At 33.1% G+C, this 15470-nt stretch overlaps 1 protein-coding gene and 1 long non-coding RNA gene across 7 annotated transcripts in view; one reads left to right on the plus strand and one right to left on the minus strand.

Moving 5' to 3' along the window:
• Positions 1-15470, plus strand: part of Milt (trafficking kinesin-binding protein milt) — a 104727-nt gene that overhangs the window by 57470 nt on the left and 31787 nt on the right. Inside the window, exon 2 of one of the 6 annotated variants that reach the window (XM_072020914.1) lies at positions 3220-4370. The exons of 2 other annotated variants lie outside the window; for them this stretch is intronic. In XM_072020914.1, the coding sequence (XP_071877015.1) occupies positions 3368-4370 (1003 nt within the window). In that variant the 5' untranslated portion in view covers positions 3220-3367. Of the gene's footprint in view, positions 1-3209; positions 4371-12202; positions 12367-15470 lie in introns of those variants that run through there. 3 more of the 6 variants (XM_072020917.1, XM_072020916.1, XM_072020920.1) reach the window with 3 other exon arrangements.
• Positions 5083-6495, minus strand: LOC139996570 (uncharacterized). Its single transcript, XR_011802295.1, has 2 exons — positions 6255-6495; positions 5083-5334 (listed from the first exon to the last, which is right to left on the minus strand). It is a non-coding gene; the product is annotated as an uncharacterized lncRNA (long non-coding RNA).

Raw genomic sequence — 15470 nt, forward strand, 5'->3', positions numbered from 1 at the left:
TTTTCAAACCTCTAAGTTTCCCATAGATCTATCAAAAATTCACAGACTAATTACAATAATGTAATCTCGGTATATTTAAACACGTTTGATATTTTGTATGAAACGCGTCTATGTTTGTGAATTTCATGGCGAACGCTTTGAACATTCGTTCTGCTTTTAGTTTTCTATCGATAAGGTAGTTGCCTAACCAACTATATTAATCAAATTAGAGTTGATTAATAAATGCCAAGTATAAAGATAATATGATACTGATAACTAGTATGATATGAAATAATAATACTTTCTGACATCATTTGAATTTATCTTGGAAAGTCAAAAGTTGATATAAATAATTGCAATACAAAGATAGAACAGTAAATCGACTGGTATATTTAATTGAGGTAGCAGATCTGATAATATCGTCAAGTTGAAAAGAAAATATTCAACAAGAAAGAAAAATATTCCGAATTGTTAAAAGGAGAATAGAGAATTAATAATTATGAAAGAAAATTTGTGAAAAACTTGAGAAAATTATTTAACAGCACTAGATAAATTAAACTCAGAATTATATTATTTACTTTCTTATGTAACTTGAACTGAAGATTAGTTTTTCTCGAAATTTAAGAGTAATCTTGAATTTTGAGATTTATTTAAGAGCTATCTTAATATTTATATGAACTGTGAACTGCTTTTCTTCTGCTTTGACACATAAAAGTTGTGATCAAATTTTTACGTAATTCTTTTAGAACGCCCTCTATATAGAATTCTACCGTTGTTTCATAGTTACATTTTTTTTTTTCTTTATTAACATTAGCATTAATTTCATGTTGCAATTGTAATTTCTGATCGTAGAGATATATATAATTGGTCCATAACAATGTGATCAGTTTATCGGCACTTATATAGCTGATATCAGTTAGTCAATCGCACGTATTGAAAGTTCCGAGTATTTATATTCTTATCGATGCGATCTAAATGATTTTTATAAACAGCGCCGTGATATACTTTCAATTGTACATCAATATCTTTTGATGAGATACATGTGCACGCTTTATTTATTTTGATAAAACAATGAAATAGGCAGCGCAAGGTATCTCAGTTCCAAGTAATTTTGCACAGGTACGAAACAGTATTAGTTATTAGGACACACAACATGACACGGTCGATAAGAACGATATATTTGCAAAACTATAATCTTGTTTTCTATACGCAGGTGAGGTGGAAATCGTAATACGTGAAAAAAAAAGAAAACATTTGATATAACATTTTTCCACCCGAGGCTTTGTTTTCGAGAAAATCGAGTTTGAAAATTTAATAAGTATTCTTAAATTTAAATAATTCCAGATCGAACAAGAGTAAACAATCGACAGGAGCTTAAACTTAATGTGTAAATATGTAAATGTAGAATAGAATTTTTTCATAATACGCTTCGTTTTTTTTTCTTTTTTATTTTTTGAGAAAAATAAATTTGAAGATGTATCATACGCCTGTATCAAATCAGTTCGTAATTAAACATTATTTCCATCCAATTTTAGTTCCTTGAAAATGATGCCTTAAACGGGAAAATATTATCCAACATTTTTTACTTATTTTCACGTGTATAATAACCTCGTGCTGATTGTTTACTCACACCTAGTCTTAACCAAGTTAAGGTATACTTGGTAACTTTTCAAACTCGATTTTCTCAGAAATGAAGCGTCATATGAAGAAATTTTATTGTATATTCTCCATTTAATTTTTTCTTTAACCATAATTAATCTTTAATTATGTGTGACGACCTGCTGTATAAGCACTCGCCGTACGTTGAGTATATTGCCATTGAGAATGTGGCTACGCAATTACCATTTGTATCAACCAACAGGGGGCGATCTGATCGCCCAATAGGAGACGCGTTTCGAATAACAGTTAGCCAATCACATTATAAAATAGCTTAGGTGTTAATTTAACTTTTAAGTTATCTCTCTCTGTAGTATATAGTTTCGTAAACAAATCTATAGAAACAGACGTATGGGCGCCATATTTCAAATCACAAAGGACCAGTCTGGTATTTAATTTAATTTCATAAAATTTTATATATATATAAATTTAACGTTACATCGACTGCGAGATTATTAGCGACGTAGGCAGATATGCTTAAAGCATCATTAATTATCTTGTTTTCTTTAATGGGTCTTAACAGATCGTTGATTTTTTCTTTGTTGACATTATCTCTAATACATGGTTTCAGTTTGTGAACGATGTGTGTTATACCACTCCAGGCAGGATAAAATAAAACGACTGGTACGTTGCATTCTCCGCATTCTTCACCGGGAGCTGCTTCCTTTGTCAATCGATGCAAGTGGGAGACTTTTGTGTGGTCTATTCGGATGCGAGTAATAGCGACTTGGTCTTTTCTGAGTAGTGAGGGGGTTATGTTGTATTTTTGGAAGAACGAGTCACTGACGTTTTCAATGTGAGAAGACGCTGTTCGTCTCCACCTTCTTTCCCATTGCTGTATTATAATCTTCATTGAGTCAAAATATAACTGCCATTAGGTTTAATGATCTTGTGCCAGCAAGAATCCAATTGAGATATTCCATATTTGTAAAAATTAATTCGAGTAGAATCTCGGTTATCTGAATTGTTGGGGGGCAAAGGTTTTCGGGTAATGAAAGAGTTACCTTCTTGATATTCATCTTTATGTATGTGTTTGAAAATACATAGATATTAATAATAGCAATACAAATAATGAAATTAAAGAAAAGCATGTCCATCTTTGTCTTATGTATTCCAAAAAAAGAATATAAATTATAATAATAGCAATACAAATAATGAAATTAAATATGATTAGATCAAACATTTTAATTACTAAATCACACAACCCTTTTAGCAGATTCAATTCGATGAAGTTACATTCCTTTTGTGCCTTCGACCATCTTAACTGTGTTTCTATCGCCTCAAATACTTCAAAGTGTCGAGAAATGCCATTATTGCCGTTATATTCTCGGTATTGTATGCATCTTCTACATCTGTCGTAATATTATCTTCCATTTCGTCCTGTGTGGTGCAGTCGAGGCTGTTCATTAGTTTTTTCCATGCTCTTGTCAACGTCACACATTTCACGTCCATCCAAGCATGTGCCAGCAAAAAACAGCAATCCTTAAAACCTAACTGCTTCTTGTAGCGCACTCTCGAAATTATCACTGGCATTAATTCACGAAAATTCGTCATACCATCCCAACATCATTCGTAACAGTGTAGAATGCAGAATTAAATAAATGAACGAACGAGGCGAAGCTGTGTCGATAAGGAAGAGACAAATGGAAAGATAGTGTTGGGATAACGTGATCTCATGAACAGCGGTACGTAAATTTCGATCTTCTTAAGATCTAAAATCCGATTATGGGACATGAGCAACGAGCACGATCCGCGAGTGTCTGGGAAATTTGAACATAAGTTAGACGGTGCTTCATGTGCAGAAGCAAGCTATCAAGGCCAAAGGAAGGTAGGCCATTCTTCGAGAACGACTGACACAGCTCAAAATGTGTTGGATCGAGAGCCGGTTGAAAATTTGTCGGAAGTTGGCGTGCGAGGAAGAATCGGTGAGCCAGCAAAGTATTCCCAGAGCGCGGCGGAGACGGATTCCCAGAAAGACTCGTCTTGGCAGACAATCCAAGTTTCTCACGATGGTTTTCTTCCAAGGAGCAGCGAAAGTTGCTCGGAATGTATCGGCGGCGAAGCAGGAAATCTTGCGTGGAAAACAAAGGGAAACGTCGCGGAACACCGTGATTTACAGGCCGTTTGGAATTTGAAAGCGACTTCGTCGAAAAGCAGCGAGGACAGGCAGCTGATATTGGGGATAAACGAAAATCTGCCGGCAGATTTGAAAGAAAAATACTTCTGGCGACCGGAAGCAAGCAATTCGCAGAAAATGAGTGAATATTTTTTCGCTGATTCGAAGGAACATTCTCGGACTAATAACCGAGCGAGTTCCATAGGGACAGACGACTCGCAAAGTCGCTGCAAGTCGAGAGATCGTGAGAGTCATGAGTGGAAATTTCAAGCCAGTTCTCCTTTAGCCCGAAATCCCACATTCGCGAATTTGGCGTTGGACGTGTCCTACGCAGGACTGGACATCTCTGGTTTCCTGGATACCGAATCTTCCAGGAGGCTTGAAACTGATCCGCCCGAGTTCTGGGAAGACTTCAGCGTGGTCGAGTGCCTGGAGAACAAATTGTCGTCGTACGACGAAAGTACGCCGGAAGAACGGGTGGAGGCGCTGAAGGAGGTTTTGGCGGAGACCGATATACACGAAGGCGATGGAATCGTGTCAGACTTTCTGTTTCACGTTGCCAGAACGAAATATGGCAAGATATATATCAGGGTTATCAGAACATTGCTCCTTAATCGAGGTAGGATATGAATGGTTTATGACAGCGCTTCTTAAACTTTTTCCATTTGCCAACCCATTTTATGTCGGGAGAATGTTACGCAGCCACAATTCTGTACATAAGAAGGTACATAAAATAGATATGTAGGACGGACGATATATGACCGACTGATTCTCACTGTCGATAACTTCTAAACGAAGTAAAAAAAACAACAGTCTTTTTTAATACGAGTCATATATTAATATTTGGAAATCATGTATGGAATCATGATATGAGGAAGATGTTTGCCTTCGGACGCTGTACAAGGTCAGCCCTGTCAGTCGTATTTGTCGTTACATCTTCGCACGTTTCGACAGTTATGTTCGCTATCGCTTCTCGAATAGCATCTTTTAGCTGCTTGATTGGCTTTCGTTTATCGACATGCACTGTACTTTTGATATAACTTCGTAAGAAGAAACCCGCTGCAATAGAGTCAGGCGATCTTTGATGGCCGGACGATACCGGCAGAGTAATTTGTGTGAGGTCATCGTTATCGACGAATTACTTTGATAAAGTGTTTTTACAATTCTTCCCCGCTCTCGAACTGTGTAACGCTGGATGATTATTTTGTCGTACGTCCATGATACGATTGTTAAAGCGGAACAGGAGATGATGCATCGTTTCGCAATGGCGGGACTTTGAAATCGGTCAGTCAGTTATATATTGTCCACCCTGTACATATAAAACATTAATCGACAGTAAATTAAAGAAGATTAATTCTAAACAATTCTTTGTTACATTTATAATTGTATCATTTATTATCACCTATTAGAGCAGAATTAAATTTGCATATCGGTGAAACAGATGTGCTTGTTTATTTTTGCATAAAGGATTAAATTCTGGCTGAATATTTGATATAACAGAGTACGTTCAATGTTTTTCAAAGTTAATCGATATTTTCATTTTGCAATCGTCAACGATGATGTTGTCCTTCTGCAGTAGATACCTAGCATAAAATAGTGATAAGTGTGTGTTTAAGGACATTTTAGAAATTATTGGAAGTTCTGTATTCATTCTAAGCAAAAATTCATTCAAACTGCATTTTTGAAAGAATGCTGTTGTATACCTATGTCAATTAATCACTTGGTCCTTCGTTGACAGATGATTCAAGTAGATTTATTGAATCTGAGACAGATTTGAATAATAGTATTAACATTACTAATATATTTGAGAGATAGCATTAGTATTGTTAATAGATTTTTGTTACAGTGTAGGTGAATATTAATTGCCTTGAGGGATTTAGATCTTAATATCAGATATTATTTCAAATATACTTTCTGAACGTTAACAAATTTAAATAATGGTATTAACATTACTAATAATACTAGTACATTAATATTATTAATAGATTTTTGTTTTGGTGAAGGTAAATACTAATTGCCTTGAGGAATCTAATTAATATCAGATATTATTCAAATAGAGTTGTTGGGTGTAAGCAAATTTGAATAGTACTATATACTAAACATTACTGATAGATTTGCGGGATCTATTTAGCTTGAAGTATTATTCAAATAACTTTGTCGAACGTTAACAAATTGAATAGTTGCATTAATATTAATAATATTATAATAGGCATAATATTATATATATAATAGGCATATTATTATATATAATAGGCATAATACTAATAATAGGCATATTATTAGTATTGTAAACTGTTGTGATAGTAAGACTGAATACTAATACATTTGGCCAATTTACTTAGCATCAGATATTATTTAAACAAAGTTGTTAAATGACATTATCACATATGTAATATAAAATATCATAAGCGTGTTCAAGATGATTTTAAAAATTGTTGAAAATTCTGTTCTAATTCCAAGCAAAAATTCATTTAATCGATTTGTTAAAAAGTTTAATAATTACTCGATTAATAACTCGGTAAATTCTTCTTCATCCTTTGCTGACAAGTCATTGACATTTTTCATTTCTCTGGTGCGTAGCAGTTGCAAAAATTTCCGCCGCCCCATAATTCTGTTACATGACCCCACATGGGGTCACGACCCGTAGCCGAGGAAGTTTCGCTTTATAATATCGATTAGTCGATCTCGCCATTTACGAAATTGGATATTGATAGCTCGACTAAAGAGACAGCTCTCTAAACACAAAAAAGTGACAAGGACGAATGCGAAATGTGAAAGATAGCATTATATATATATATATATATATATATATATATATATATATATAGAACGATGGCTTCCTGAATATCTTCTCGCACTTGTTACGATGCACGTTAATTACAACATCATAGATGAGTCAAACTGCAATGATTTTATTCTTTACAATCTTCATTATTTCTTACGTGTGATAGGATATTGCCATGTGATTACATTTTTTTTCTTCTCTTTCTTTTCTCTTCCTTTCTTTTTTTCTTCGTACAATACGAAATTATGAAATTGATATTTGTAATTATCAAACCTAGAACCATTTTATTCAGCGATAAGCATATCTACAGATTCCTTGATTTTTTAATTATAAATCGAATTAAAAAAGAACATTTTTTCTAATCTGATAGAAAGACTTCGAATATTAATGCAAGCATATCTAAAAAATATAGGCTTGCAGTAATATATACGCTACTAGTGTCATTTCAAAATTCTTGTTACACCTGATAAACTAATCTTCTCTTTATATTAATAAAATCCCCCGTCCTCAAAAAAAAAAAAAAAAAAAAAAAAAGCAAGTCGTCTGGTTGAATTGTAATAGAAGTTATTCTGTTTCAAAGAATGTCCAGATATTAATGTCAGTAACCGTATACGCATATACCATTCAAAATAGATTCGTTTTAGGAACAAGTAGACCGATATTCGTATCGCGAAAGTTTTCTTTCTTAACGACTGAGGAAGTCACGTTACTTTCATGTATCGAATGCACGAAGAAAGGAAGCGCGATTTCGATCTTGTCGTTTTTAAATCGATGATGGTCTACTTTCATTTGCCTTCGTTTCGTCGCCGCTTTAATTTCTCTGTTCGGAATTCGTTGATCGAGTACGATCAGTGAAACAGAGGATGTATCAAGTGATATTGAAGATCCCTTCAGATACGAGTGTCACTTTGTACAGATCATCGATAACGAAATTAACATAGTTCAGGAGAAACTTGAAAAGAAATTTCTTCTGATTAAAAGCTAATTATGTATCGTTAAAAGAATGTTAATCGAGGATTGTCGGTTTGACTTGGAATAAAATTTCTTCTTTTTTTGTATTTTATTATTTTTCTTGCGTTAGACTTTCGCCCATTACAAGCTTAGTATTTCATAAATATGTGATTAGATATAATTGACATATACAGGAAATGAAAATACTCTGGCGCAATTAGGGTAGAAAAATTTCCAATCGCGGATGTGATCTTTCGAAAAATACTGCATCGGAAAATAAGCGAGTTTTCTTCCAATAGAAAATTTAAAGTAAATACGAAATCGTTGGAAATGAGGGAAAGGTTATTAGGAAAATATGAGATTAATAATTTTTTATAATATGAAATTAGAAATTCTGTTCGAAGAATTTGAAGGTGACTTTGAAAGAATAAGAGATTTGTCTGACGTTTCTTATCTTCTACTTATCAAATCGTGCAACATTCACTGCGAACAAATGCTGAAATTAATAAACTGGACGGATTACTTGTCCCATTAAGTTTGATAATTGATTGCAGTTGGAGAAACGTCTAAATCTTGCAATACTATGGCAACAAAAGATTAATCAACCGACTAATCGTAGAAACAATGATATACATAATTTTTATCAGTAATCATTCGTTATTAATCACGTTCAGCCGGCAGAAACATTATGAAGAAATTATTTGTTCTATGCTTTCTTTCTTAATCGTTATCGGGCTATAGTTAAGAAATTCAAAAAATTGTATTCCATATATCTATCCATCTCTTTTCAGAATTAATATTACTCGGGTACTGTAATATAGTAGTACTAGTAGTAGTAATAGCATTTATTTAGTGTGATCATTTGGTGATAATTACAAAGTAGGAACCTTCCTTATCCGAAGGAACAGCAAGACGAAACTGTTCGAATTATGTGAAATATTTGGGTAATGGAACAATTATTTTTCTCATATGAAATTTCACTTATTCGAATACAAAATTCAATTGAATTTTTATGGATCCTTATTACCTTTTATTATATTTAGTATATTTTTTATTATATTTATATTTTATATTTTATATTATTATATTTTATTATGTTTATTATATTATTTTACTATCTTTTTGCATGCCAAGTCGCATAATTCATTCGACATAAGGAACTTTATAAAGCCACGTTCTTTTCCTACTTCGAACGTTCGAATCTTCTTTTCGAATGTCACGAATGCATCGGTATGAGAAGACACTTTCGTTTAAAATCATCGCCATTATAGTCTTTATCATAACGAAACCGTCTCATTGCATCAGCATATTTAAGATTTCTTCTTATATTCTTCAAATGTTTCTTCTTATGTTTTTCAAACAATTGAAATCAGTATTATGTTTTTGTTTTTTAATATTCGCAATTGTGATTTCTCCAGCATCATGTACATTTGCCAATTCTGTTGTACCTACGGCGCAGCTTCGAGATTCTTAAATATGTTGTATTTTGTCTCGACAGATGGAACTTATTGCTTTCATACTAAGTTCTTATAATCAAAATTCATTCGATCGAATAAGGGAAAGAATACATTGTGTACGGACAATAATAAAATATGTACATATTTTAAAGGGAAAAGTCATTCGTTACTGGAAAATGCTGTGTTCTAAATAAGGAAGCTCTACTTATTTCCATTTTACATTGCGCTTATTTTTCATTTCAAATCCCTTCCGGGATACATTGAATCGCTCTTGCATATTATTACGTGTAATTGCATCCTAAATATTCTACGTAATTCCATTTCATATCTCATTCATTTTGCGTCAGTAAACATCTTTATATCTCCAATATTTGAATACCAACCGGTAATATGGGTCTAGAGCACATTTAGCGCATTTCGAGATAAATCGGTTTGTAGGTTATACTACGTCGTAATGATACATTTTATTTCAGTATTTATTACAACGAAGCGAAATAATTAAAAACGACGATGAACAATTAAAAAATAAAAAAAATTCCAAACGCCTAACACGCTTCTTGTTTTCAACATTACATCGTCTTTCCTTACTGCGATGTAATCTACAATTTGCGTGTAGTAAAATGATCTACAAGGACCTTAGAATCATGTTATACTGTTCACTCAATGTTGACCAAAATGTGCTATAGACTCCTGTTCCCTGTTGGGATTCATTTACTTATCCTCTTTTATCCATCACCTTCTTCATCCATCCTATTCCATTAACCTCTTCATCGATAAGAATCTGTTCGTTCACCCACTGTTGTATATTCACATTGCGCTATAACGTGTTCTCCTATTCCCTCCTCCTTCCCACATATACCGCGTTCCTTCTTTTCTTCGTTCGGAGTTCACTCATCCTCCACTCGTTCCCTAATCCTAACCTAACTTTGTTATTTTTATCTTCTTGACTTTCCCTTCCTCTCGTAGGTACATACCTTCTTTCGTCCTAATTGATAGGCTGTCATCGGTCCTAATGTTGTTCGCTTCAACACAACACAGAGCTCGACGTTTGAGTAGCGTAACCTGATCTATTGTATTCAATCGTCTATGAAAAATTACTAACTATCCATGAGACGATAATGGAACTGGTTTATCTTCGATTTTCTCGAATTTAATCATCTACCCACGCATTTGCGACATTTTTCTGATTAAAATGAGACTAAACATGATATAGTTTAAATCACACTTACATGTATATGTAATAAATGAAAGATTGTTTCTGTTTTCCATTTCCCATCTGCTCGTTCCTATTTTCCTTTAAATCTCTCTCTTGCCATTCTATGGCTCCTGTTATTTCATTTTTCCCTATCAATGAGCCTTCTGCACTCCTCAAGTAGTGAGTTTTCTGATCTTCTAATCTCTTCTTCATATCTTCATATTTTATGTACCTTTCTCCTGACCCCAGAAGTATTTTCCCCGTCTTCGTTTCTTGTCTAAATATCCTACTGTAGATGTACACCTCTCCAGTCACTAATACTGCTCTTAGATACCTTTCTTGTACTGCTCTCCTTTCTTCTGCCCCCCATATTTCATTATACTCTTCACCATGACGTTAAATATCATAACTCTTCTGTTGTAATCTCCTCCAAACTTACACCCCCCCCCCCCCCCCGCATCCTCCAAATTTCCATCATCGCAGCTGTTGAACTCCTCCATACAGCCTAATTAACATATTATTTACTTTGTAATGATTATTATTAGTTCTATGTTACTATTGCTTATTACTTTCTCGCTACCACGTGCCACACATATGTGATACACTACATTTTTATACTATGTACAAATTTTCCTTAGATATTCAGATAAAATGTTGTAAGAAATTACCTTCAGTATTTCCTTTGCGATTCCGATCAACTGCAATTTTTTCAATAATCTTTTGTCACATCATCTAGTAAACTAATCCTCCTAACTTCTCAAAAAGGCTCGAGTCGTTTGATCTAATATAAAAAAAGTTCTTCTCGATTGACAAAGATTGTACATAAAATTGTTTGGAACACATAGAATATCAGATTTTGTGCAAATAGCCACACGTCTAACACGAGACACTGTAACACGACACTCGAAAATCGCTCGAACGGTCGACAGAAGTATGTAAACATGGAGGTTTCCGTCCTTGTTGAGTCCGTCGTCGAAACTCGTATATTGACTTTGTCTCAGTAGCATCGTGTGCGTTAAATAGGTAACAATACAATACTTTACATATCTAGATATGTGTGACAAGTGGTTTACAGTAAGAAGCAATCAATCTACTCACAGCTCAGCGTTACACATATGTGTGCAATTCCAAGAATCGCGTTGTCTACTTAGCAGCTTTTATTACTATATATGTAAAAATATATGCCATATCATGTAAAATTTTAAAATTTTGAATGTTGAGCTGTGAACAGTGACTTTTTCCTTAAACAGTGATAGTGAAAGCGTTAAGTAATACATATAATATATATTCTAACAGTATTCTATTTCTATTATATATTACAAACCAGTTTGACTTTGCTTCTGAGGTCCGTTAGTAGTTTTCAGTTGCTTGTCCTTCTGTAATCAAAGTACTGTAATATATGTATTACATGTGTGATAATGAACATATGAACTAATATATTGAAAAATGACGAAATATTGTAGATGAATTAAATGCAGTCACAAAGATCGTAGGAAAAATAGATTCGTTTCAACAAGTCAACGCTTATCGGAAAGTTGCCAAACAACTCCGTAATAAATGAACTTAGGTCATGGATTTAGAAAATCCGATAATCGCATTGCTGCTGTTATTGGTAGGCAGTGTTGGGCAAAATTTTGTATATCTACTAAATAACAAATAACAAACTAATATTTTAGTAGTAGCCTGTTTTAGGTTAGGTTTAAGTTTAGTTTCGGTGTAAAATTAAAAGTACTTACAATTAGAATTGTTTGTGATACTTTTTTTAAATAATATTTTAACTTTTAAGAAGCTTTTCAATATATGGAAATTTAAAAAGGATCGGAGATACCAAGCAAATTGTCAAGTAATTACCTTAATTGTTTTACAAAAACCAGATCCGTCTAATACTTACGTAGAATTATTTCCCTAGGAATTTTCTAGGATTTAAATTTCCCTCTCAATCGTATTTATACGCATCTTTGCCCGCGCAGCTTGCTCTGACAGCTATGCGTCATGGCGCCGGAGTAATTTTGTCGTTTGTTTCGTTTCACGTTATCTTCATGTTTTCTAATAATAAGAAATAATATTCCGTTTCTTTGACGTGCGTGGATCATCGATCACTGTTTGTTGTGTCAATAGGTGTCTATATAAACAATTAATTGTTAAAATTTGAGAACTTCAAGAAGATTAGTGAAATGTGCCCGGTACATCCTCTGACGTCAGAGGCGGAAAATTAATGTGCTGAATGGTAAGTATTTATTTTGAAACACAACTAATTACATTGAGTGATCAACATGTGATTATAAACAAATCTCCTCTTCACTTTTTGTTCTCCATTTTTCCAACGTACTTTATCGTAAAATATACTTGGACGATAATTTTGAAATTTCAAATTCGATTGAATCATAAACGAAATATTACAAAATTTCGAAATGATATATTCATGTGTAGATAAATAATAATCAGGTAGATTATTACCTATGTAGATAACGACTACTGTATTACTTCCTTTTCTTTAATTTTCCCAACATCGCTGATCAACCCTCGAGACATGACGCCATTTTTAAAATCTCGAAACTTTAACCCCTTTGTTTACTTTTTTTCTTCTCCTTCGCTAATAAGAAATCATAGTTTATTCATAGCCTGTGCTACGTTTTACACGAAATTTTCTCAACTACTCTATAATTACATATAGTTTAAAATTTTTAACTATACGACAATTCTAATGAAAATCAAAACTTGTTAAGAAATCGAAATTAATTAAAATCTATTGTTTGATTAAATCCTATCGATGGATTAAAGAGTATTCTGTTCCATAATATTTTATTATACTATAATTATTAATTCTTCCATTCTATTTATTTCTATAATTGTATTACTTAATTACATTAACGTGCAATGTGTTATGTATTATTTATATACAATACGGAAGTTAACATCTACAATTTGATAAATTAATGTTTTGGAACGATTCTAAGCAATTATTATGGTATTATTTCTACAAGTTTCTACAATTATCTTTACAAGTTTATGCTATTATTTTGATTTTTTCTCTGTCTATCATAGGTATGCAGAATATATAATAAAAGATTAAAAAATATATGAAAAAAACATTGTAGCAATGTTTCTTTGTTATTGGAACGTTACATGGAATTCGATTTGGATATCTTAGGATTAAAAACACGAATGAAACACAAGGTTCACTGTTTTTCCATTATAACTAGAATCATGTTCAATGGATTGTTACGAACAGTAAGAGATTATTTTGGAGGTCAATCGTTCATGTATATCTTTGATACATTATGCAACGTTTCAGATTCATGCATATTGCCACGTGGTTATTCTCTGGCCGAGCATTTCGTATCATTATTTACGAGAATTTTACAATCATTTCATTTTACAACATATACTTCAACCGGTGCGTCGTACAATATCTAACAATTTCAACATTTTTTAAACGAATATTCTTATTATATATGCGTCGTATTGATTACTTAAAATTAAACGCATAAAGTAGGTTCAACTTTCGTGATTAATGTCGAGGAACATCAGCCTATTGATAAAGTGCAAAGTTAACGATGCAAGTACATGTAGTTTGTCGACATGTAGTCACATCTTTGTTCCTATAAATAAATGACGAGAACCGCGTAGTCTCGGTTTATCACTTCAGTGCATACTCTTATGCAAGCTTTACCGCGTGGAAAAATCAATAATCACCTGCGACGTCTCTGCCTAAGATGTTACGTCAGAACTTTTGGTAATTTTATTTTTGATTGTTGCACTATAAATTAACCGTAATCAGAGATTAAAAATAACATTTATTTTTACAATTTTTATAGGAGGGACGGGGGAGACTGACATACTGGTAACTTTTGTTGTAATAGAACACAGTGAACACTAAAGTACCAAAGAAATTTTTCAAAATATTAAATGATTAAACAATATTAATTTTCAAGTATTCTACTTACGAATAACCCCTTATATATGATCGCAATATTTCTGGTTACCGATTACCATTATCTACGTGAGATATTTTTTGTTGCCGACAACCATTATGGCAGAATCATATTTTGCTTGTCGATAACTTAATAGTTATAGTCGTGACGATATTATTTTCAGTCACCAATGACCATTTTTCATGACTGAGGTTTTTTTCGTTACTTATAACCATTATAGTTTTGATTATGATATCTATTATGTAAGAAAGCATCTTTTTATCGCTGATAACAATTATCAACGACATAATTTTTTTACTACCGATAACCATCATAAATTAGAGAATTTCTTTGGTTATTTTTGGCGGATTTCTTTTTGGCTACTGATAACCATTATCAAAGACGGAACTCTTTTTAGGTTTCGTTACCATTACCAATTGTCGATAACCTGAATTTTGTTTTAGTAACCATTATCGATGGCGAAAAATCGTTTTGGTTGATAAGCAGAAAGATTTTTATTATTTATCATGATTATTCGTAACCAAATTGTTCTAATTGAATAAGTCTTATAGCATAACTTTTAAAACTTCTGTTTTCCCCCTTTTACCCGCACTTTCAAACGATAACAATTCTCCATATGTGCGTTGTTGCTTGTTCAGTCGACACGACTTCTTGTTTTTAAATTATTCTATGGCCATTAGTATCTTGTATATAGAATATTTTTTTAATAAGAATGTAAAACGTCCAAGTATATTTTATAACACTTCCAGGGCCTTCATAAAGCTTGCCGCTATCGTGTTTAAAACATAGTATCGAGTTTCATGTCCGAAATAAGCACCAGTAATTTACGTCATAATTTTACTAAAAATTCAGCAGTCTAAAAAGCTCAGACAGTGCGTACTTTTTGTTGCTCTCAAGCTTAAGTGTATAGGAAATTATTAACATTGGGAAATATTGAAACGTTTCAAACGATACAGGTAAAGAAAAGCTGCTCGATTGCTTATCAACAGAGTATATATTATGCAAAGTTCTCGATTACATAATGCAATTTTTTACGATAATGTTTCGAAAGACGTTCGCTTGCTATGATTTAGAGAATTGTTTGAAGTTAGTAACCCCTCCCACCAAACCACACAAACATCCCAGAGGAGATAAGAGAGAAGCTTATACCAGAGGACAAACACAGAATCTTGAAATTCGATTCGACGTACAAGAGAATCGAAGTAGCTGCAGACACGTAAACATGAAGATTATATCCAGTTACAGTTACCAACACGTATAAATAATACAGAGCAGCTTAGGCTAATTGGATAGGAAGAAATTAGCTTAACCGGTAAATGTCGGTAAATACGATATGTTTCATAGGATTAGAGAAACAGCGAAATGTACGATATGCGGTAATTGCGAGCTGGAAAGC

This window comes from Bombus fervidus, chromosome 18 (genome assembly GCF_041682495.2).
Source record: "Bombus fervidus isolate BK054 chromosome 18, iyBomFerv1, whole genome shotgun sequence".
Classification (NCBI taxonomy): domain Eukaryota; kingdom Metazoa; phylum Arthropoda; class Insecta; order Hymenoptera; family Apidae; genus Bombus; species Bombus fervidus.